The 24,620-nt window shown below is 45.5% G+C and overlaps 1 protein-coding gene across 1 annotated transcript in view; it reads left to right on the top strand.

Annotated features, from left to right (window-relative positions):
* The window catches only part of M1AP (meiosis 1 associated protein), a 57,769-nt gene that overhangs the window by 7,416 nt on the left and 25,733 nt on the right, over positions 1-24,620 (top strand). Inside the window, exons 2-3 of the mRNA XM_048846601.2 lie at positions 6,737-6,919; positions 13,733-13,913. Coding sequence (XP_048702558.1) covers positions 6,737-6,919; positions 13,733-13,913 — 364 coding nt within the window. The remainder of the gene's footprint in view (positions 1-6,736; positions 6,920-13,732; positions 13,914-24,620) is intronic.

The following is a 24,620-nucleotide window of genomic DNA, read 5'->3' as shown; positions in this document are numbered from 1 at the left end:
TGAGGGTGTCAACAAGCATGTGGACAAAGGTGATCCAGAGGATATAGTATACTTGGACTTTCAGAAAGCTTTTGACAAGGTTCCACAGCAAAGTCTCTTAAGCAAAGTAAGCAGTCATGGGATAAAAGGGAAGGTCTTCTCATGGATCAGTAACTGGTTAAAAGACAGGTTTCAGAGTAGCAGCTGTGTTAGTCTGTATCCACAAAAAGAAAAGGAGTACTTGTGGCACCTTAGAGACTAACCAATTTATTTGAGCATACAGCTCACGAAAGCTTATGCTCGAATAAATTTGTTAGTCTAAGGTGCCACAAGTACTTTTTTTTGGTTAAAAGACAGGAAACAAAGGACAGGAATAAATGGTTAGTTTTCAGAATGGAGAGAGGTAAATAGTGGGGTCCTCCAAGCATCTGTACTGGGACCAGTCCTATTCAACATATTCATCAATGATTTGGGAAAGGGGGAGAACAGGAAGTTGGCACAATTTCCAGATGATACAAAACTACTCAAGATAGTCAAGTCCAAAGCTGAATGCAAGACTTAAAGAGGGATCTCACTACTCTGAGTGACTGGGCAACAAAAAAATGACAGATGAAATTCAGTGTCGATAAGTGCAAAGTAATGCACATTGGAAAACATAACCCCCACTATATTAGGTCAGACCCAAGGTCCATCTAGCCCAGTATCCTGTCTTCCAACAGTGGCCAATGCCTGGTGCCCCAGAGGGAATGAACAGAACAGGTAATCATCAAGTGATCCATTCCTTATCACCCACTCCCAGCTTCTGGCAAACAGAGGCTAGGAACACCATCCCTGCCCATCCTGGCTAATAGACACTGATGGACCTATCCTCCATGAAAACATCCACTCAACCTGCAACAGCAGTCAAAACAAGCTAACAGAAGGTTAGGAATCATTAGGAAATGGATAGATAAAACAGAAAAATATAATTCCACTATATAAATCTATTTTATGCCCACACCTTGAATACTGCATGCAGTTCTGGTTGCCTCATCTCAGAAAAGATATATTAGAATTGGAAAAGGTACAGAGAAGGGCAAACCTGATTAGGGGTATGGAGGAGTTCCATGTAAGGAGAGATTAAAAAGACTGGGACAGTTCATTTTAGAAGAATGAACTGGGGGGAGGAAATATGATCAGTAAATAACACTTTCTCTCTTACATAAAAGAAGAGCTTCCCCTCTATTCGACATTGGTGAGGCCTCATCTGGAGTACTGTGTCCAGTTTTGGGCCCCACACTACAAGAAGGATGTGGAAAAAAATGGAAAGAGTCCAGCGGAGGGCAACAAAAATGATTAGGGGACTGGAACACATGACTTATGAGGAGAGGCTGAGGGAACTGGGATTGTTTAGTCTGCGGAAGAGAAGAATGAGGGGGGATTTGATAGCTGCTTTCAACTACCTGAAAGGGGGTTCCAAAGAGGATGATCTAGACTGTTCTCAATGGTAGCAGATGACAGAACAAGGAGTAATGGTCTCAAGTTGCAGTGGGGGAAGTTTAGTTGGATATTAGGAGAAACTTTTTCACTAGGAGGGTGGTGAAACACTGGAATGCATTACCTAGGGAGGTGGTGGAATCTCCTTCCTTAGTTTTTAAGGTCAGGCTTGACAAAACCCTGGCTGGGATGATTTAGTTGGGGATTGGTCCTGCTTTGAGCAGGGGGTTGGACTAGATGACCTCCTGAGGTCCCTTCCAACCCTGATATTCTATGATTCTAACTAGAGGTCATCCTATGAAATTAATAGGCAGCCAGTTTAAATGCAAACAGAAGTACTTTTTCCACACAACACACTCTCTGGACCTCATTACCAGAGGATATTGTGAATGCCAACAGTATAACTGGGTTCAACAAGTAATAAGATAAGTTCATGGAGGACAGGTCTATTAATGGCTATGTCATAAATATAAAGGGAAGGGTAAACACCTTTAAAAACCCTTAACAGGTGAAAGAAGCTAGGATAACCTCGCTGGCACCTGACCAAAATGACCAATGAGGAGACAAGATATATTCAAAGCTGCGGGGGGGGGGGGGGGGAACAAAGGCTCTCTCTGTCTGTGTGATGCTTTTGCCGGGAACAGAAAAGGAATGGAGTCTTAGAACTTAGTAATCTAGCTAGATATGCGTTAGATTCTGTTTTGTTTAAATGGCTGATAAAATAGCTGTGCTGAATGGAATGTATATTCCTGTTTGTGTCTTTTTATAACTTAAGGTTTTGCCTAGAGGGATTCTCTATGTTTTGAATCTGATTACCCTGGAAGGTATTTACCATCCTGATTTTACAGAGGTGATTCTTTTACTTTTTTTCTTCAATTAAAATTCTTCTTTTAAGAACCTTATTGCTTTTTCATTGTTCTTAAGATCCAAGGGTTTGGGTCTGTGTTCACCTTTGCAAATTGGTGAGGATTTTTATCAAGCCTTCCCCAGGAAGGGGGGTGTAGGGTTTGGGGAGGATTTTGGGGGGAAAAGACATTTCCAAGCGGGCTCTTTCCCTGTTATATCTGTTAGACGCTTGGTGGTGGCAGCAGTAAAGTTCAAGGGCAAAAGGTAAAATAGTTTGTACCTTGGGGAAGTTTTAACCTAAGCTGGTAAAAATAAGCTTAGGGGGTTTTCATACGGGTCACCACATCTGTACCCTGGAGTTCAGAGTGGGGAAGGAACCTTGACAGGCTATTAGCCAGGATGGACAAGGACACAACCCCATATCCTTAAATCTCCAACTGCCAAAAACTGAGACTGGACAACAGGGGATGGATCACTCAAAGTTGCCCTGTTCTGTTCATTCCCTCTGAAGCATCAGACATCGGCCACTGTTAGAGACAAGATAGTGGGCTAGATGGACCATTGATCTGAACCAGTATGGCCATTCTTATGTTCTAACTTCCCATCTAACTTGCAGTCAGTTAGCTTCCAGGTTCTTTTTATTGCCTCTGCCCCATTTAGCTTTCCTCCCCTCCCCTGCTTCCTTTATTTAGAAAACAAGTACTGTGTTGGGACAGGGTACTCTTTAAATATGGTATTGTGAAACTAAATGTGGAAGTGTGCATACATAAACATCTTTAATCCAATTAGAAAATGATTGTGCCAAGCAGGTCAAAGACAGCATGGATTCACCAAGGGAAGGTCATGCCTGACTAATCTAATCGCCTTCTGTGATGAGATTACTGGTTCTGTGGATGAAGGGAAAGCAGTGGATGTATTGTATCTTGACTTTAGCAAAGCTTTTGACACGGTCTCCCACAGTATTCTTGTCAGCAAGTTAAGGAAGTATGGGCTGGATGAATGCACTATAAGGTGGGTAGAAAGTTGGCTAGATTGTCGGGCTCAATGGGTAGTGATCAATGGCTCCATGTCTAGTTGGAAGCCGGTGTCAAGTGGAGTGCCCCAGGGGTCGGTCCTGGGGCCGGTTTTGTTCAATATCTTCATAAATGATCTGGAGGATGGTGTGGATTGCACTCTCAGCAAATTTGCGGATGATACTAAACTGGGAGGAGTGGTAGATACGCTGGAGGGCAGGGATAGGATACAGAGGGACCTAGACAAATTGGAGGATTGGGCCAAAAGAAATCTGATGAGGTTCAATAAGGATAAGTGCAGGGTCCTGCACTTAGGATGGAAGAACCCAATGCACAGCTACAGACTAGGGACCGAATGGCTAGGCAGCAGTTCTGCGGAAAAGGACCTAGGGGTGACAGTGAATGAGAAGCTGGATATGAGTCAGCAGTGTGCCCTTGTTGCCAAGAAGGCCAATGGCATTTTGGGATGTATAAGTAGGGGCATAGCGAGCAGATCGAGGGACGTGATCGTCCCCCTCTATTCGACATTGATGAGGCCTCATCTGGAGTACTGTGTCCAGTTTTGGGCCCCACACTACAAGAAGGATGTGGATAAATTGGAGAGAGTCCAGCGAAGGGCAACAAAAATGATTAGGGGTCTGGAACACATGAGTTATGAGGAGAGGCTGAGGGAACTGGGATTGTTTAGTCTGCAGAAGAGAAGAATGAGGGGGGATTTGATAGCTGCTTTCAACTACCTGAGAGGTAGTTCCAGAGAGGATGGTTCTAGACTATTTTCAGTGGTGGAAGAGGACAGAACAAGGAGTAATGGTCTCAACTTGCAGTGGGGGAGGTTTAGGTTGGATATTAGGAAAAACTTTTTCACTAGGAGGGTGGTGAAACACTGGAATGCGTTGCCTAGGGAGGTGGTGGAATCTCCTTCCTTAGAAGTTTAAGGTCAGGCTTGACAAAGCCCTGGCTGGGATGATTTAATTGGGTATGGCTCCTGCTTTTGAGCAGGGGGTTGGACTAGATGACCTCCTGAGGTCCCTTCCAACACTGATATTCTATGATTCTATGACTCAAGTCTCCCAATAAGACCAAAAGGAGATTGGGGACAAATACAATGGTATTGTGTTTGATTTGGAGCTTTGGGATTAAGAACTAATCCAGTGTTTGTTCTAGGTATTCACTAGTCTGGGCCCACTAACCCAAAGCTGCACAACGTTACAGATTAAAGCCCCTAGCAAATTAATTGCAGTTTAACATAATTTACTTTACAAGAGTAGGTCTTTGGAGTGAGCACATAAAGCTTGGACCTGGTTTTTAAAAAAAATATTTTTAACTGAGTTTCCTCAAACTGGGGCCTGCAGAGGCTTACTGGGACTCTCCAAATTCCTGGATCTCCCTCTTAAATGTGAGATTTAGTAAAAACCCACTTGGTCTGTGCAGAAGGAATTTTTTCTGCCAAAACGTGAAGTGTTATTTAGGTCCAGAGACTGACGTTTACCGATACTGAGCAGCATCACGCTGACGTTAGTGGAGACTCCCCAGACTGAGTAGTGAGTACCATTATTCACATTGAGTAGCATCAGAAGCTAGCTCTACATTTAATGTTAATGGTCTTTAGCTGCAGAAAACTGGAGAAGCACTTTGTTATTGGTTTAGATAATACTCAGTCCTGCCATCAGTGCAGGGGACTGGACTAGATGACCTCTCGAGGTCCCTTCCAGTCCTATGATTGTGCCCGACTCCACAGTGGCTTCCAAAACAGATCACAATTTGGTTCCGTGGGCTAATGGAGACTGAAGGCCAAATTCAAAAGTTAGTCTAGGAGTTTAAACTGATGTAAATAACTTTTGCTGGCCCCCTCAATGTACATTTAGCAGCAATTTAGACATACTATGGGCCAGATTTTACTACAATTCACTCACTGGGTACGTCTACAGTAGAGACTTTGTTCCTATTGTAGTTTAATTGACTTATTTGTAAATGCTACTCTAGACATTCCACAAACTCTAGAAAAAAGAAAAGGAGTACTTGTGGCACCTTAGAGACTAACCAATTTATTTGAGCATGAGCTTTCGTGAGCTACAGCTCACTTCATCAGATGCATACAACTCTAGGACTCCCTACTAGGATTCACTTCAACCAGCTATATCAAGGCAAAAGTTTTTAGCCTCTGTCTACATTAGGGAAAAGTCACGATTGGGTTCATGTGTTAGATAACCTTGATCATGGGCAGTATGTAGAATAGGCTGGGGAAGGCTGTGAAACATATAAAGCATCATATCCTTTATATATCGCCCTGTAGCAAGATCGCGCACTTACCAGTTCGGTGCCTCCTGCTGGTCATCTGGGAATTAGCTTTTTTCCAGCCCCAGAGCGCCTTCTGCCTGGCCAGTGTCTCACCTGCCTCAGGCCCCCTGTGTCCCTCCCGGACCGCAGTGCCCTTTACCTCAGAGTTCTGTCACAGCAGTACCCCCACACTCTGGGTCTCCCCTCTCAGGGGAACACCCTCCCCCTAAGCCCACCTTGCCTCATTGGCTACTGCCAGTCATCATCTAGCCCCCTTCTCACTGGGGCAAACTGCAGTCTGAAATGGCCACTCATCATTGGCAAAGGGGTTGGACCAGCTGCCTCTACCTATCCTCAGGCTATACCTCTGTAGCCCCAGTACCTGCTTTGGCATTACCCGAGGCCAGAGCTCCCCAGCTCCTCTTGTCTTTTCCCAGCCCTGCTCTGCTCTGCATCAGGTACCCCCTTTTCCCCCAGGCATCCCCATCCCTCCAAGGCTGGACAGAGACGGACTCAGGTCCTGGCTCACAGTGCTTTTATAGGGCCAGCTGCGGCCTGATTGGGCATGGTCCCAGGTGTGGCTGCTTCCCTAATCAGCCTAGCTTTGTCCACCAGAGCGGGTAACTGCCCTGCTACACATCCGTACGTGAGACAAAACACAAGCAGTTGTAGTGGGATGCAGCTGCGGTAGTGATTTGTGCCTCTGGAGCTATATGGATTGACAGACTGATTTAGACAAGTGGTCTATCTAGTCCACTATCCTGTTTGCAACAATAGCCACTACCAGCTGCCTCCAAGGAAGGCTCAGGAAATTCCACAGGAGTCAGTTAGCCATGGGATAACCTGCCCACAGAGGAAAAAACAAAACAAAAAAAACTTCCTCCCAGCCCCTAATTGACTCATGTCCTGAAGCAAGAGGGTTTATAGTCCTCCCAAAACTCTACCTATCCCCAAGCTACACCACTTTTGAAAATCTTTACAATAACAACTTTGGATAGTCTTGTGATCCGTATCACTGTCCAATCCTTTTTAAACCCTGTAACCTTGGGGCAATGTGTTCTACAACCAAACTGCATTGTGTAAAAAATAATTGTTATTGCATTTTAAATGTCTTCTCTTTAATTTCATTGAATGCTGTTTTGCAGCAAGTAAAAGGGAACTTTTCTCGGCTTCAGACCTGCATTTCAGAACTTCGCTCCTTACCAAGAGAAGGCTCTTTCCAACAAAAGGGAGACAGAGTGATGCAGGCTGTGCAGGATGGGCTCCAGCAGTTTAAACAGTACACCAGACATATGCTAGCAGGAGGCTCAGTGAACAGTTCTGTTGAGGCAAGTTGAGTGCTGGGGAGATAGTAATAACCATCAAGAGCAGTCTGTCTGTCTATTTCAGGTGTCAGTCACTGTGGTATCTAAGCATCATGGGAGGAAGTAAGTAGCATAAAACAATTCCAAAAAAGAGGAATCCCATAGCTTGCTCTGCAGGATGCCCAAGATCTCATGCCACATACAGATTCAATACGCTCATGGAATATGGCCCTAGCTGTGAGAGGGAAGTCAACTTGATGACAAGCATTAGCTGATTATTTTAATGTCCCATTTTGTACACTGTTAATCTCCAGGCATCCAAGTCTGGATATTATTTAAAGTTGATTTTATTTCTTATGAAATCATAGTGAAATGCATTATGTGTAGCTGCAAACAAGATACTCTTTGATATGACTTCATTGCCAGCCTACACTTACATTCTAGGGTCATGTTCTGCCTATATTCCCTGGATGGAATTTCCACTTGCATCAATGGGACATTTGTGCAAAGATCCTAGTTGTGGCTTAAAGTATGTCCACAGTTCATTAAAACACCAATTCAAATGGAAAAGCATTTTATTGTGGGATTAGTTGGCACAGTAGCAAAGAACTGGAAAAGCCTACAAAAAGATCATTATTTTAGCACAATCTTTAAATCAATTTTCAGTACAAAAAGCAAATAGGATCAGTATTTGGAAAACAGAGAAAACTTTATAGTCAGCATTTCATTTTCTCAGCAGCAGCTTGAGACTTCCGTAGGACTCCTTGTCCCATGCACCCAAACACAGATCCTCTACCATTTGGCATCTATTGTGTCCCCTCTTATTCATTGCCTCTCTAAAGTAAACAGCTCCAGTCTTTTCACTCTCTCACTATATGGAAGATTGTTGAAGCATCTAAATGTAATTCCCATCTCTGAATCCCTTCTATTTCTGTTATATTATTTTTGAGATGCAGTCACCAGAACTGAACACGTGATCCAAGGAGAAGCTATCCCATTGATTTATATAATGACATTGTAAATATGATTTCTCTAATAATGCCATAAAAGATACATTTTTTCTACCCTTGGATGCAGATGCGTAGGTTGTTTTTCATTCTTACATAATTTTACTTTCTTCCCCCTCCTACTTTCCCACCCTCCCCCATTTGGTGATGAGAGGATAGGGGGATTTGGGGGGGGCGGAAATAAGTGATGGGTTTTAATTTCTGCTCATTGTGATTCTGATTTGGGGTGTTTATTTCAGTGTTGGAGGGCAATATAGAGTAGGTGTAATTCAGGGAATGACTCAATTACCTTCTCTAATTAATTTAACTGCAAATACATGCACAGCACAATCTTCCATTGCTGCAGCTGAAGGAATGGGACAGTTAACTACAATATTAAATGATCTACAGCTGTAGGTGGCATATATTCCACTAGATTTTCCCTGTTCCTCTGGTTTGTTAAAATTAGTCCACAGTGTGTTGTGCAAGCACACATTACTGTGCAATTTTCACAGAGGATTTCTGGTTTCCGTTTTTCTGGTATACACCATAGTACAAAAAGCTATCCATGTGTATAAGACTGTAAAAAGACAGTGGCCTAAGTTTTCAAAAGTAATTGACTGTCTCAGTTTTTGAATACCCAACTTGAGACATCCTAAAAAGACCTAATTTTCAGAGGGCAGGTGCTCAGTACTTCTGAAAATCAGGTTCTTTTTCATAAATTCAGAGATTATAAAACCAGAAGGGATCTCTTGTCTGACTTCCTGCATAACAGACCATGGACTTGATTTCATCAAGTGATTCCTGCTTCAAACCCACATTTAGAAAGATATCCAGGGTTGGTTTAAACACCTCATGTGATGAGGAATCCACCAGACCCCAACACAAATTGTTCTAATAGTTAATTCCCCTCACAGTTCAATTTAACTTTTCCTAGCTTCAGCTTCTAGGGATTTGATCTTGTACTGCCTTTTTCTTCTAGATTAAAGAGCCCTCTATTTTTAAGGTATCTCAAGTTAACACCCAAAAAATCACTATTCACATGAAAAGTTAAGCTTGTATTTTTAGACGTCAATAGAAGTGATACCTATCTGAAGGTTGTGTAACGCCAACAAACTCCGGTTGTCAGCGCGTGGGATTGAACCTCAGAAACTAAATGCAGGAGCCTCTTACTGCAGTGGTTCCCAAACTTGTTTCGCCACTTGTGCGGGAAAAGCCTCTGGCGGGCCTGGCCTGCTTGTTTACCTGCCGCATCCGCAGGTTTGGCAGATCGCAGCTCCCACTGGCTGTGGTTCGCTGCTCCAGGCCAATGGGAGCTGTTGGAAGCAGCGCAGGCCGAGGGATGTACTGGCTGCCGCTCAGAAAGTGTGTGGGTTATAGTTGCATATATTCCTTCCATTATAACCTAACTTTTAATTTTTTCTCAGTTTGGCAAACTAACTGTTTGGGCTGAAATAGACTAAGTTTCAGCTCTGCCTGGGGTTGTTTTTTTTTGTTTTTTTTTTTAAACATTAGAACAAAAACAATCAATCTGTTTCCAAGAACCAGGCTAGTGAAAAACAGGTAGTTTTGCCAATGGCAACAAAATTTTCTACTGGAAAAGCTCTAGCGGCTCCATGGGTTGGAGCATGGATCTCAAATAGTGAGATAGGACTGGGGCCAGAGGGATGGACTTTGTATCCTCATAAAAGTCCATCCAGATATATCCATAATCCTTTGAAAGGGGAGGGGAAGGGAGAGAATTACTATTTGCTAGGGGAGGCCTGCCCACTTGAGAACCAAAAGGGACTTGTGATGGGGTCCACCACTCACCACGTGGCTAGAGCCTCCTCTTGCTCACTATAAGGATTAGCTGTCAAGGCCAACACCCCTTCCCATGGGTGCATGCCATTATACCTTCTCCGTCACAGGTCTGCATCTCCTCTCTAATCCCAGAGCCCACAGCATTCTCTTCATGACTCAGCCTTCTGGCCAGGTCACTCAGTGTTCCCCTCTTCCAGGGTATATCAAAGTCTTTCCTTCAGCAGTCTTGCCATTCACTGCCTCAAGTACCACTCCTTCAGTAGCTAGTGTGGGAACCCAGGCCCACCCTCTACTGCGGGTTCATAGAATCATAGAAGATTAAGGCTGGAAGAGACCTCAGGAGGTCATCTAGTCCAAACCCTTGCTCAAAGCAGGGCCAACCTCAACTAAATCATCCCAGCCATGGTTTTGTCAAGCCAGGCCTTAGAAACCTCTAAGGCTGGAGAGTCCACCACCTCCAGTGCTTCAACCACCCTCCTAGTGAAATAGTTTTTCCTAATAGCCAACCTAGACCTCCCCCACTACAATTTGAGACCATTGCTCCTTGTTCGGTCATCTGCCACCACTGAGAACAGCCTAGCTCTATCCTCTTTGGAACCCCCTTCAGGTAGTTGAAGGCTGCTATCAAATCCCTCCTCACTCTTCTGCATACTAAATAAGCCCAGTTCCCTCAGCCTCTTCTCGTAAGTCATGTGCCCCAGCCCCCAATAGTCCAGCAGAGGGCAACAAAAATTCTCTCCAATTTGTCCACATCCCTTCTGTAGTGGAGGGCCCAAAACTGGATGCAATACTGCAGATGTGGCCTCAGTGCTGAACAGAGGGGAATAATCACTTCCCTCGATCTGCTGGCAATGCTCCTACTAATGCAGCCCAATATGCTGTTAGTCTTCTTGGCAACAAGGGCACACTGTTGACTCATATCCAGCTTCTCATTCACTGTAATCCCCAGGTCCTTTTCTGCAGAACTGCCGTTTAGCCAGTCAGTCCCCAGCCTGTAGCCGTGCATGGGATTCTTCCTTCCTAAGTGCAGGACTCTGCACTTGTCCTTGTTGACCCTCATCAGATTTCTTTTGGCCCAATCCTCCACTTTGTCTAGGTCACTCTGGACCCTATCCCTACCCTCCAGCATATCTACCTCTTCCCCCAGTTTAGTGTCATCTGTGAACTTGCTGAGGGTGCAATCCATCCCATCATCAAGATCATTAATGAAGATGTTGAACAAAACCAGCCCCAGGATCAACCCTGGGGCACTCTGTTTGATACCGGCTGCCAACTAGACATCGAGCTATTGAACACTACCCACTGAGCCCGACGATCTAGCCAGCTTTCTCTCCACCTAAAGTCCATTCAGCCAATCCATACTTTTTTTAACATGCTGGCAAGAATACTGTGGGAGACTGTATCAAAAGTTTTGCTAAAGTCAAGATATATCACATTCACCACTTTCCCCTCAACCACAGAGCCAGTTATCTCGTCATAGAAGGCAATCAGGTTGGTCAGGCATGACTTGCCCTGGGTGAATCCATGTTGACTGTTCCTGATCACCTTCTTCTCCTCCAAGTGCTTCAAAATGGATTCCTTTAGGATCAGCTTCATGATTTTTCCAGGGATTGAGGTGAGGCTGACCAGTCTGTAGTTCCCTGGATTCTCCTTCTTCCCTTTTTAAAAAATGGACACTATATTTGCCTTTTTCCAATCGTCCGGGACCGCTTCCAATCGCCACGAGTTTTCAAAGATAATGGCCAATGGCTCTTCAGTCACATCAGCCAACTTCCTCAGCAACCTTGAATGCATTAGATCCAGACCCAATACTTGTGCATGTCCAGATTTTCTAAATAGTCCTTAATCTGTTCTTTCACTACTGAGGGTGGCTTACCTCCTCCCCATACTTTGCTACCCAGTGTCACTAGTGCCTCCCCCATTCAGTAAGGGTCTCACACTTTCCCTGACCTTTTTCTTGTTGCCAACATACCTGTAGAAACCCTTCTTGTTACCCTTCACATGCCTTGCTAGCTGCAACTCCAATTGTGCTTTGGCCTTCCTGATTACACCCCTGCATGCTCAAGCAATATTTTTATACTCCTCTCTAGTCATCTGTCCAAGCTTCCACTTCTTGTAAGCCTTCTTTTTAGGTTTAAGCTCACTGAAGATTTCTCTGTTAAGCCAAGCTGGTTGCCTGCCATATTTACTGTTCTTTCTGCACAGTGGGATGGTTTGTTCCTGGGTTCCAGCCCAGGGACCCTACAACATGCAGCCAAGATCTGTTCAGTCTCCAACCTAGCTGCTGGGCTGCTTCCTACCCTGGCACCACCCCTTATCTAGGGTTTTTCAGCCTCTCTATTCCCTCTTCCCAGGGAAAACCACAGGCTACTTCTCTCTATAGCCCCCAAACACACCTCCCTTCTCCCAGGGAGTGAAAGACTCCTTCTCTGTAGCCCCTTTTCTGCTATCAGCTCTGTGGCTTTATAGAAGCCCTGCCTGTTCTCACACAGGTGAGCTTCTCCTAGTTAGGGCTTTCCTCTCAGCCTAATAGATTAATTGGCCCACCTGGCTGCCATTAACCCCTTCAGAGGGAGTGTGGGGTGGACACCCCATCACAGGACCGAGTCACCAACTGGACATGCTCCACCCACCAGAGGGGAGCTGCTCCCTGCACAGCCCCCTGCCAGAAAGCATTTGAGGAGCCCTTTGCTCATGTTCTGGCAGCACAGCACTGGCCTTTATCCATCTGTTTCCTCTGGGAAGTGGCAGCAGCAGCTGGAACAAAGGGCAGGGGGGTAAATCAACTCAGCTCTTTCCCAAGAGCTCCTGGCAACTGCTCCTTGCTGCCAGTTGACGTGCTGCCCCTAAATGCCATGGAATGTCTCTGAACTCCTTCCCACTCCTAGGAAGCAGCTCCACTTAAAGAGTGTAAGAGGGTCCTTGGAGGGCTAGGCAGCCTAGTGATTAGTGCCCACCCAGTGGTGGGAGGGAGGGTAGGGAAGCCCAGGCTCACCCACTCCACCAGGCTCCAACCCAGGGCCCTATAAGGATCAGCAGCATTTGGGCTCTGAAGGGGCTCTTTGAGTCACCCTACCTGGATCACTTCCTACCACTACTTCCTTCCCTCCCTCAGCCTCTGGTCCCAGATGAGACAAAAGAAACCAAACCATCAGCCCCAACCCAGCTCAGCATAGAGTCCTGTTCCTTCAAGGAGACTTCTCCAGACCTTTTGTCAGGAGCCTTCAGGGTAGGTCTGTCCTCTTCCCAGCCTCCCCTCTGAGCTAGGCTGCTCCCTTTTCAACCCTGTCTCCAGCTAAAGCATGCTTGGCAGGGTTCCCTAAGCCCAGTACTGTCCTTCAACCTTGTCTGGCCCCAGTTTGGGGTTTGCATACCCCATCACAAAGGGACAGTAACTTAATATAGAAACCATTTTAGTACTGACAATTCCAGCCATTCCAAAATCATGAGTCAGGCTCCACAAAAACCGAGATTGCCTTAAAAATCCTTTTAAAGTAATAATTGTTGAGCTCTTTCTGTATATCTTCTGTATTTTTGACCTTTCAGGGTACACTCACATAACATTTTCAAGCTTTTCTCCACAACCAGGAGTACTAGATTTTTTTTAAGTGAAAGCAGAGATGTTTATGTAATCACTTGACTTCAGGAGTTGATGTTTAGGAAATACACCAACTCCCACCGACTCACAATCAAAGCACAAGAATTGGCAACAGTGCCATTTTGCAAAACAAGGTTACATCAGCACTTAATTATAGTGATCCCTGCTCCACACCTTGCCATGGTGTCACATGGGCCTCTTTGGGCTCCCTGCACGCATGGTGGCAATAATAATAAAATTACAATTCCCAAATCCAGTTCAGGTTGGTTTACATTAAACCAAATCTTACCAAATGCCTCTGCATCTGCTCTTGCATGGGGAGGGCGGGGGTGTTCTAGAGGGGCTTTCCTAGTTACTGTATTCTGCTAAAACAGCATCTGGGCATGATATCTCTGGCAGTCCTGGCAGTTGGAGGTAGCTACTGCATTAGATCTGTGCCTTCTGTTTCAGATTACAGTTTTGACTAGTCAGCCAGGCAAGGACATGGTGAAACAACTGGAAACAGGGTTAAGAGAGATAGACCTGGTGAGTCTGCGGAAACTGCAGATCATAGAGATATCACAAGGAGACTTGCTGGAGTCAGAGGATGTGGAGTGGCGCATACATGCTGAGGAAGAGGTCAGCAGTGATGGTAAGTGCAGAGAGGGAGCACAATGTGGTTATGCATTTGGAGAGCAATACAATCATCAAATGTCCTTTTAATATGCGAGTGGCTGCTCGTCACTAGCATGTAACAAACCTCACAGGTGGGACGTTGCAGAGGCATTCAAGGAAGGGCAGACAAGTTTTGTACCAGTGCAATCCCCAGGGAGCTCCACAGAGGGTGAGCAGCTTTAATTCATGGCTTGGTTCTATTGGAGACTCATCTTCAAAGCTTGATCAGAGGATGTGCTGAATCAGTGCATTTTTTGGATGCCCTCATCCATACTACCTCTCCAGCTGCCCTCTCATTTTCTGGGTGACACTAACTGGCTCCTGGTCTCTCAGCAGAGGGGGTTGTGTGTGACTTGCACTAGTCCCAGATTTTCTGCCAACAGGGGCACATAACACAACTTACTCGGTGGAACCCAAGGAGTGACTAGAGCCCCAGGGGCTAAATGTTATTTTGGCTGGCTGGCAGTACTACTAAAGCACGCTTCCTCCTAATCTCTAGGGGCATTCTCAGCAATGGAAATTAAAGCAACAACAATAAGAAATTGCAGAACCAGAAATCCCTATTCATTCCTGTTTGTAGCTTCCTGCTTTCATAGTGAATGGGTACAGGCAATTCTCTAAACAAGCAATTCAAAGAGTTATATTCAGCGAGAGAAATCCTGCACCACCGCTCAATTTGGTGACAGGAGCTTATGAAATGGAAGGCCAAATTAATTGCACTCTCATATTTAGGTATTTGCTCTGACAAACTCCTTCATATCTCCGATTAGCAGTTGATGTTTCAGTTAAATTCTCCTGAGGAAATTACTGGTTATGTGAGCAGCGTTTGTCAATAGCAAAGGTTTGTACTCTGCCTGCTCTCACAAACCTGGGCTGCAACATAGCACATGCTGAACACATTTTGCTACAGACAACAATCTGTACCCCTGACTGCACTCAGTCAACCCCACCTCACTATGCCAGTGTTGACCAAATCACGTACTGTTCATCCCAGAGCTGCTAAATTATACAACTAAGCACTTAGAAAGCCAAGCTTACTGTTCTACCGTCCCCTCAAAAGTTGTCTGTCCTAAAGGGATCTTTCCTTTCAGTGGGGTAGCTATGCAGGGTTCTGCACTGTTTGAGAAAGGAGGCCTTAGGGAGAATGCTCATCTTTGTGATGGTAATACACCCTGATCAGATAAAAGGCACTCCAGCTCCCACCACTAACCATTACCAGCAGAGCTGGGAATGAAGAATAAGGAAGAGGATAAAGGTCCCTCAATTCAGGGTATTATTACACTGCAATATTTAATATAGCCAGGAATTGGAAGAACCATAAACTGTGAGTTGAAATAAATGAAGTTTGGAAGGGCTTGATCCATACAGTTCCAAAACTGATGTGTTCACTGAAAGTGTCTACTACCTGTGCGGAGGGGAAGCTTCTGGGTGGCTGAAGAATACAGAGTTCAGTCAGAGAGGGAGCAATGTTAGCAGGTGACTCTTGATAGGAGAAACCGGAACTGCTGGACAGAGGAGTGGATTAAAGTTCTTGATAAAAGTTTCAGAGTAGCAGTCGTGTTAGTCTGTATTCGCAAAAAGAAAAGGAGTACTTGTGGCACCTTAGTCTCTAAGGTGCCACAAGTACTTGATAAAAGTGTATGCCTGAGCCCTGTTGTATTAATGTAGCTGGAATAAAGGGCCCAAAGAGTCAAAGGTGTTAATATGACCCTGTCACTCTCCAACATTAAATAGTGTTGAACAAGGTTTGGGGTTTGGAAAACAGAGACCTTGGTGTGACATCCAGTCCCTTTAAATGTTTGAGGACCCTTCCTCTCTAGTGAAGCCTCACTTTCAGGTTAGTTTCAATAAAGCATTCCCAGCGGATGCTTCTTCCCACCCCCACTCTGCCCCAGCCCACCTCTTCCTGCCCTTGCTCCGCCCCCTCCCCCAGAACCTCCTGCCTGCCACTGAACAGCTGATCCACAGTGGGCAGGAGGTGCTGGGGGGGAATGGGGAGTTGCTGATCAACAGGGCTGTCGGTGGATGCTGAGCACCCACTATATTTTTCCTGGGTGCTCCAGCCCTGGAGCATCCACGGAGTCAGCGCCTCTGTCTATCAGGCTGGGCAGAGCTGGGTTGGCTGCCTTGTCTCGTTGTGCTGGTCCCATTTGGTACACTTGACCTCAGGATTAAATCAGTGCAACAGCTTCTACAGGAGAGATTGAGGGAGTCCCCACATCAGAATATCCCATAGCCCCATGGTTTGAGCACTCCCCTGAGATGTGACAGATCCCTGTTCAAATCCCTTTTCCACCTCAGGTGCCATAGGCACCTAACTCCAGGAGAGGGCTCACACCTGAGAATTCCTAGCATACACAGGCACCTAAGTCCAGGCTGCAGGGAGCCATCTATCTCCATGAGAGGAATAACACTTAGCACTCCACTCTCTGGTCACCATCTCCCACCCAGTAGCTTAGGCGGCTCCCTGCCTAGCCTACTGGCTTCTGTGAATTGCACTCTGAGGTGCCTCTCTCTCCCCATGTGTTGTATAGGAGCCTCAGCACCTAACTCAAGCTTTGTGAATCACAGTATTTTTCTAGGTGCCTAAAAACTAAGCACCATGATGGTCTGTGTCAACATCTAACTCTGTTTGTGCATCCAGGCCCATGTGCTTCACAAATATTAAATAATTTATCTTCACAGCACCCCTGTGAGATTAGGTCGTTGTTGTCTTCTCCTCCCCATTTTCCCAGCTGGCTGGGATCGGGTGGTTGCCATATCAGTCTTAGGTGGTGGTATTATCCCTATTTTACAGCTGGGGAACGGAGCCACAGATTTAAAGTCAAAATTATCAAAGGAGTCCACTAATTCTGGGTGTCAAATTGAGACCCAAGGCCTGATTGTTCATTGTATTTTGCATTTAATTGCACTTCATATCTTCAAAACACAGCTCAAATTTAATTCAATTGCAGTTGTGAGTGTTCAGCCCTTCTAAAAACCTAGCCCCTTGTATCTCACACTGGGGAGCCAGAAAGTGAGAAAACACAGTTAATGGCCAGCTGAGAATTCTGGTTTAAGGGACTTGTCCAGCATCGAACAGGAACTCTGGGGCAGAGGCAGGGATAGAACCCAGTTTTCCAGGATGGCGTTCAGTTGCCTTAACCCTGAGATGACCATGTCTCATACCATCCCCTGCCTCATTCTCGATGCACATTCCAGCTTCTGCAACAAATGAGACAAGGACAACAGCTTCCTTCACTACATAACCTCTGATTTTTCCATCTGAGCTTCAAACCAAGGTTTCAGCCCATTACAAGCTTCTGTTTTCAAGGTTCTGGATTGCATCCTCCAGTTCAACTTTCAAGGTCTCCCCATTGGCTCTCTCAGGGTCCATTTAGTTGCCATATTAGCATCCAATTCAAACTCATACAGTGTTCTCTCATTCCACTGTTTCAGAATTTCTAAGGATATATCTACACTGCAGCGGGGAGATGTCATTCCCAGCATGGGTAGACAGCTTCACACTAGTGTGCAAAAAACAGTAGTGTGGACAGTGCAGCACAGGCATCAGTGTGCCCTTGTTGCCAAGAAAGCCAATGGCATTTTGGGCTGTATAAGTAGGGGCATTGCCAGCAGATCGAGGGATGTGATCGTTCCCCTCTATTCGACACTGGTGAGGCCTCATCTGGAGTAGTGTGTCCAGTTTTGAGCCCCACACTACAAGAAGGATGTGGAAAAATTGGAAAGAGTCCAGCGAAGGGCAACAAAAATGATGAGGGGACTGGAACACATGACTTATGAGGAGAGGCTGAGGGAACTGGAATTGTTTAGTCTGCGGAAGAGAAGAACGAGGGGGGATTTGATAGCTGCTTTCAACACCCTGAAAGGGGGTTCCAAAGAGGATGGAGCTAGACTGTTCTCAGTGGTAGCAGATGACAGAACAAGGAGTAATGGTCTCAAGTTGCAGTGGGGGAGGTTTAGGTTGGATATTAGGAAAAACCTTTTCACTAGGATGGTGGTGAAACACTGGAATGGGTTACCTAGGGAGGTGGTGGAATCTCCTTCCTTAGAAGTTTTTAAGGTCAGGCTTGACAAAGCCCTGGCTGGGATGATTTAATTGGGGATCGGTCCTGCTTTGAGCAGGGGGTTGGACTAGATGACCTCCTGAGGTCCCTTCCAACCCTGATATTCTATGATCAGCTCAGCATAGCCACCTGAGCCTGGACCCAGAAGGTTGGCCAGGCTTTGACTCGGGCAGGTAGCCCGAGACTCTGCCCATGCTTTAATGTCCATGCTGCTAGTTTCAGGGTGCTGGCTTGAGTGAGACTAGCAGGAGTCTGTCTACCTGTACTGGGAATCTCACCTCTCAGCTGCAATGTAGACATACTGTAGAAGGACTGGTTCGTGCCTATCCCCTCCATTCAGGAGTTTTCCCTGTCCTGGGACCTTAATGTAACTCTTGTGGAACCTTTACTGAGCATTAACAAACCATTTGCTAATGGGAGTGGAGTAAATAGTTATGTCCCAGAAAGGTGCTTCATCCATCTGTGCATTTTTCATAGAAACAGCAAATGTAGAGGCTAAAGAGCTAATAAATTCTTCATGAGTGTGGAGAACCATCATCTCTCTCTCTCTCTCTCTGTGTGAGTCAGGGAAACTCAATATAAATTTATGCTTTGCAGATAGATGAACAGGAAATGGCTCTGGGTACAGGACCGGCTCTAGGTACCAGCAAAGCAAGCACGTGCTTGGGGTAGCACAATTCCAGGGGCGGCATTCCGGCCACCTTTTTTCCTTTTTTTTTTTTCTGGGGCAGTTGCGCTCTCGGAGCTTGGGGCAGGAAATGTTTTGCTTGGGCAAAAAACCTAGAGCCGGCCCTGTTTGTGTAGGTAGTTGCTCTTCAGGAATGTAATTAGTGGCATTTCACTACAGCTGCTACACTGAGGTATGGCCAGCTCAGCCCAGCTGCACCATTTCTTTCCAGAAAGAGACAGTGTTGAGTTTCCTTTTACTAAGGCCATATGTTTTGCCAACACAATTACAGTACATAGGCAGCTGCGTTGTTACTAGAGAAGAGAAAGGCAATTCATGTTTATTGAGAGAGGAGTGAAAACATTCCCCAATTGCACACACTCAGCGTCACTCCAAGAGGAGTAGCTCAGCACTGTGTGCGCATGCCATTTATCAGAGAGAAGCTCATGCATTCCCCAGTGCTTTGTTTGCTGAAGAGCTAAGGTTGTCTCCAGTCTATATTTCAGAGCATAGAATCACAGAATATCAGTGTTGGGAGGGACCTCAGGAGGTCATCTAGTCCAACCCCCTGCTCAAAGCAGCATCAACTCCCAACTAAATCATCCTAGCCAGGGCTTTATCAAGCTGGGCCTTAAAAACCTCTAAGGAAGGAGATTCCACCACCTCCCGAGGTAACCCATTCCAGTGCTTCACCACCCTCCTAGTGGAAAAGATTTTCCTAAAATCCAACCTAAACCTTCCCCACTGCAACTTGAGACCATTACTTCTTGTTCTGCCAGGAGAATGACATGTTAGCCAATGCTCCAAACATTAATCATTCCTCCAGCATAAGATGGTGCATTCACCAGCTCTGAATTATTCAGAGAGGAGAGAATATAACTGGCAGCATTGTGGGCAAGAAGCTGACTCACCCACCAATGCTGTGCATGCAGGGTATTCTTCAGAGAGGAGCCCAGATCCTTCTGTGGCCCTTTCTTCCTGGGCATGCCTCAGGATGGAGCTCACACACACTCTGGCACTAATTTCCATCAAGGAGGAGTCCATGTGCTTGCCATTAACCTGTGTGCTCACCATTCCTTGGAGAGAAGCTGCAGTATTCACCAGTGCCATGCTTCTTGGGGAGGAGCTGTCATTCCTGCAGCACCGTGTGCAGGGTACTCCTCAGAAAGGAACTCACACAGTCAGCAATGCTTTACTCCTCAAGGCACAGCTCATGTGTGTTCACCAGGATTACATGCTCAGTATCCTTCCGAGGCAAAATGAAGCACTCACTGGGTCCAGGTGCCTGGAGTCTCTTTGCAGAGGGAACAATGTATTTCCCAGCATCTCAGGCAGGGCTGTGAGAGGAGCGTCATCAGCTCTCTACCCCTCAACATAAGAACATAAGAATGGCCCTACTGGGTCAGATCAAAGGTCCATCTAGCCCAGTATCCTGTCTTCTGAGGCAGTGGCCAATACCAGCTGCCCCAGGGGGAATGAACAGAACAGGTAATCATCAAGTGATCCATCCCCTGACGCTCAGTCCCAGCTTCTGGCAAACAGGCTACGAACACCTGATATCCAGGCTTCCTAAAGGAGGAGCTGGCCTGTTGGGCATGCTTGTGACACTGCTCACTTATCCTTCAATTCCACCCCTTAATTATGAGCTCTTCAGAGCAGAGACCTGCCCCCAGGCAGCACCTGCAGACTTGTGGGCACTATAAAATAATAATGACCAGGAAGGGGATTGCTTTGCTCCATAGCTGGGGAAAGGGCTGTACTAAACTGTGATCTGTCAAAATGAAAGTTTGCTGTGAGGCTTTGGTTCCTACTGGGCCAGAAACTGGGAACATGCTTTAATTTTTAAGATTGGGGTTTTCAAAAGAGTCTTAGGGATTTGGGCACCCAAATTCCCATTCTGTGGGAGCTAAGCATCCAACTCCCATAAACTGCTTTGAGAGCCCAGGTTTAAATCATTTACTATCAATGGTTGCTACAGCAATGTGTGAGCAGGGAACTAGTGAGCAGAAATAGGGCCATGGTATTACCTCCAAATCCAGCATTAGTGAGACCATTACTGGCTATTGTGTCTCGGGCTGATAGCTCTAAAAGGATGTTTACTAATTGCTAAAGGCTCCAAAAAGAGCTACAAGAATGGGTCCATCTCTGGAAAACATGCCTTATAGTAAGAGACTAAAGCAGCTCAATCTCTTTATTTTAACAAAAAGAAAAGGAGTACTTGTGGCACCTTAGAGACTAACCAATTTATTTGAGCATGAGCTTTCGTGAGCTACAGCTCACTTCATCAGATGTATACCGTCCACGGTATACATCTGATGAAGTGAGCTGTAGCTCACGAAAGCTCATGCTCAAATAAATTGGTTAGTCTCTAAGGTGCCACAAGTACTCCTTTTCTTTTTGCGAATACAGACTAACACGGCTGTTCCTCTGAAACCTGTCTTTATTTTAACAAAGAGGCTGGTTGTGGTTTACAAGTACCTACATAGGGTAGAGATTTCTGATAGGAGAGGGCTTTTTAATCTAGGACAGGTGAACAAAATCCAGTGGCTGGTAGTTGAAGTGATAAATTCAGATTAGAAACAAGGCATAATTTTTTAAGTGAGAATAATTAACCATTGGAACAACTTACCTAGAGACATGGTGGATTCACCATCACCTCAAGTCTTTAAATCAAGCTGAGTTGCTTTTCTAAAAGAGCTGCTGTATCTGAACCGAGGTTAATCGCTTAATGCGGGAACCACTGGTGGAATTTTCTGGCCTATGCTCTGCAGAAGGTCAGACAAGATTATCTAATGGTCCTGCTGGCCACAGAAGGATTCACTGACACTCAGTACTACTTTAAAGGTGAAACTGTAAAAGGAAGATCTGCCTATTTCAGCTATTTATTTTTTTATCACAACTGCATCTAAAAAGATAGTACCATAGAGTAACAACCATATTTTTTACTCCAACGTGAGAATTCAAGAATAGTCCAGAAGGAAGACAGGCAGTCCTTAAGAAAGAAGTATGAAATAAAAAAGTTTACCAACCTGAAGATCCTACATTTTCATACATGTTCCTTTCATCATCTTCAACACAGCTTCCTCCTGAGAAGGAACACTTTTCATGATGTTGTTTCATTCAGGCAATGTTGTTTCAACCAGGCCTTGCATTTCTTTGTTGCACTGTTTGCATTTTGCACACATGCCTGTTTTACCCACAGGTAGAGGAACTTCAACCAAGGGTCGGTCCTCGGGCCGGTTTTGTTCAATATCTTCATAAATGATCTGGAGGATGGTGTGAATTGCACCCTCCGCAAGTTTGCAGATGACACTAAACTGGGAGGAGAGGTATCATAGAATATAAGGGTTGGAAGGGACCCCAGAAGGTCATCTAGTCCAACCCCCTGCTCGAAGCAGGACCAATTCCCAGTTAAATCATCCCAGCCAGGGCTTTGTCAAGCCTGACCTTAAAAACCTCTAAGGAAGGAGATTCTACCACCTCCCTAGGTAACGCATTCCAGTGTTTCACCACCCTCTTAGTGAAAAAGTTTTTCCTAATATCCAATCTAAACCTCCCCCACTGCAACTTGAGACCATTACTCCTCGTTCTGTCATCTGCTACCATTGAGAACAGTCTAGAGCCATCCTCTTTGGAACCCCCTTTCAGGTAGTTGAAAGCAGCTATCAAATCCCCCCTCATTCTTCTCTTCTGCAGGCTAAACAATCCCAGCTCCCTCAGCCTCTCCTCATAACTCATGTGTTCCAGCCCCCTAATCATTTTTGTTGCCCTTCGCTGGACTCTCTCCAATTTATCCACATCCTTCTTGAAGTGTGGGGCTCAAAACTGGACACAGTACTCCAGATGAGGCCTCACCAATGTCGAATAGAGGGGAACAATCACGTCCCTCGATCTGCTCGCTATGCCCCTACTTATACATCCCAAAATGCCATTGGCCTTCTTGGCAACTAGGGCACACTGCTGACTCATATCCAGCTTCTCGTCCACTGTCACCCCTAGGTCCTTTTCCGCAGAACTGCTGCCTAGCCATTCGGTCCCTAGTCTGTAGCTGTGCATTGGGTTCTTCCGTCCTAAGTGCAGGATCCTGCACTTATCCTTATTGAACCTCATCAGATTTCTTTTGGCCCAATCCTCCAATTTGTCTAGGTCCTTCTGTATCCTATCCCTCCCCTCCAGCGTATCTACCACTCCTCCCAGTTTAGTATCATCCGCAAATTTGCTGAGAGTGCAATCCACACCATCCTCCAGATCATTTATGAAGATATTGAACAAAACCGGCCCCAGGACCGACCCTTGGGGCACTCCACTTGATACCGGCTGCCAACTAGACATGGAGCCATTGATAACTACCCGTTGAGCCCGACAATCTAGCCAGCTTTCTACCCACCTTGTAGTGCATTCATCCAGCCCATACTTCCTTAACTTGCTGACAAGAATACTGTGGGAGACCGTGTCAAAAGCTTTGCTAAAGTCAAGAAACAGGTAGATACGCTGGAGGGTAGGGATAGGATACTGAGGGACCTAGACAAATTAGAGGATTGGGCCAAAAGAAATCTGATGAGGTTCAACAAGGACAAGTACAGAGTCCTGCACTTAGGACGGAAGTATCCCATGCACCGCTACAGACTAGGGACCGAATGGCTCGGCAGCAGTTCTGCAGAAAAGGACCTAGGGGTTACAGTGGACGAGAAGCTGGATATGAGTCAACAGTGTGCCCTTGTTGTCAAGCAGGCCAATGGCATTTTGGGATGTATAAGTAGGGGCATTGCCAGCAGATCGAGGGACATCATCGTTCCCCTCTATTCAACATTGGTGAAGCCTCATCTGGAGTAGTGTGTCCAGTTTTGGGCCCCACACTACAAGAAGGATGTGGAAAAATTGGAAAACGTACAGCGGAGGGCAACAAAAATGATTAGGGGACTGGAACACATGACTTATGAGGAGAGGCTGAGGGAACTGGGATTGTTTAGTCTGCGGAAGAGAAGAATGAGGGGGGATTTGATAGCTGCTTTCAACTACCTTTGAAAGGGGGTTCCAAAGAGGATGGATCTAGACTGTTCTCAGTGGTAGCAGATGACAGAACAAGGAGTAATGGTCTCAAGTTGCAGTGGAGGAGGTTTAGGTTGGATATTAGGAAAAAATTTTTCACTAGGAGGGTGGTGAAACACTGGAATGCGTTACCTAGGGAGGTGGTGGAATCTCCTTCCTTAGAAGTTTTTAAGGTCAGGCTTGACAAAGCCCTGGCTGGGATGATTTAGTTGGGGAGTCGTCCTGCTTTGAGCCGGGGGTTGGACTAGATGACCTCCTGAGATCCCTTCCAACTCTGATATTCTATGATTCCCAAATTGGGTCTCTTTTACGGCCTGCTGCCATTATAGGTTTTCCCTTCTAGTGAGAGAATGGTATGGTAGATCTCAAATCAATGAAGGCTACACTCAGAAAGACCTCAAGACTTCTGGAATATGCTGCTCAAACAGTGTCACTTTTGCTTCTACTGCTTGTCCCTCCCTTCTCACATTTATCTCCAGACTTCGCCTTGTCCAGATCTATTCCGCGCCCAACAATCTTCTATTCATTGAACTTTTTGAAACTTTGCACTTTTAGAGAGAAGTAAGAGATTGACTCTGTGTACACAAATTTGCAGAGGGACAATAGTTGAGGTCTATTATTTCTCACCTCTACATAATACTTATTTATTTATTTAAAAACATTTTTCCTGTTAACAAGCATGTTATCTCTGGAGACACAAATCCACAGTTTGAGAACTGCAAAACTAAGCATCTCTGATGGTATCTTCTAGACTGAGCACTGAGTCCCATTGGGCAGATAGAAAGATTAACCTAAATAATCTGTACTCAAGCCCCTGGAACTCCATAAGATTGGGTCCCTAATCCATGAACTATTGGAACTCATTTACAAAACTTTTCTTAAACTTTACATGAATATATTC

The sequence above is a fragment of the Caretta caretta genome, chromosome 4, assembly GCF_965140235.1.
Source record: "Caretta caretta isolate rCarCar2 chromosome 4, rCarCar1.hap1, whole genome shotgun sequence".
Classification (NCBI taxonomy): Eukaryota; Metazoa; Chordata; order Testudines; family Cheloniidae; genus Caretta; species Caretta caretta.
This window is presented reverse-complemented; position numbering and strand designations above follow the sequence as displayed.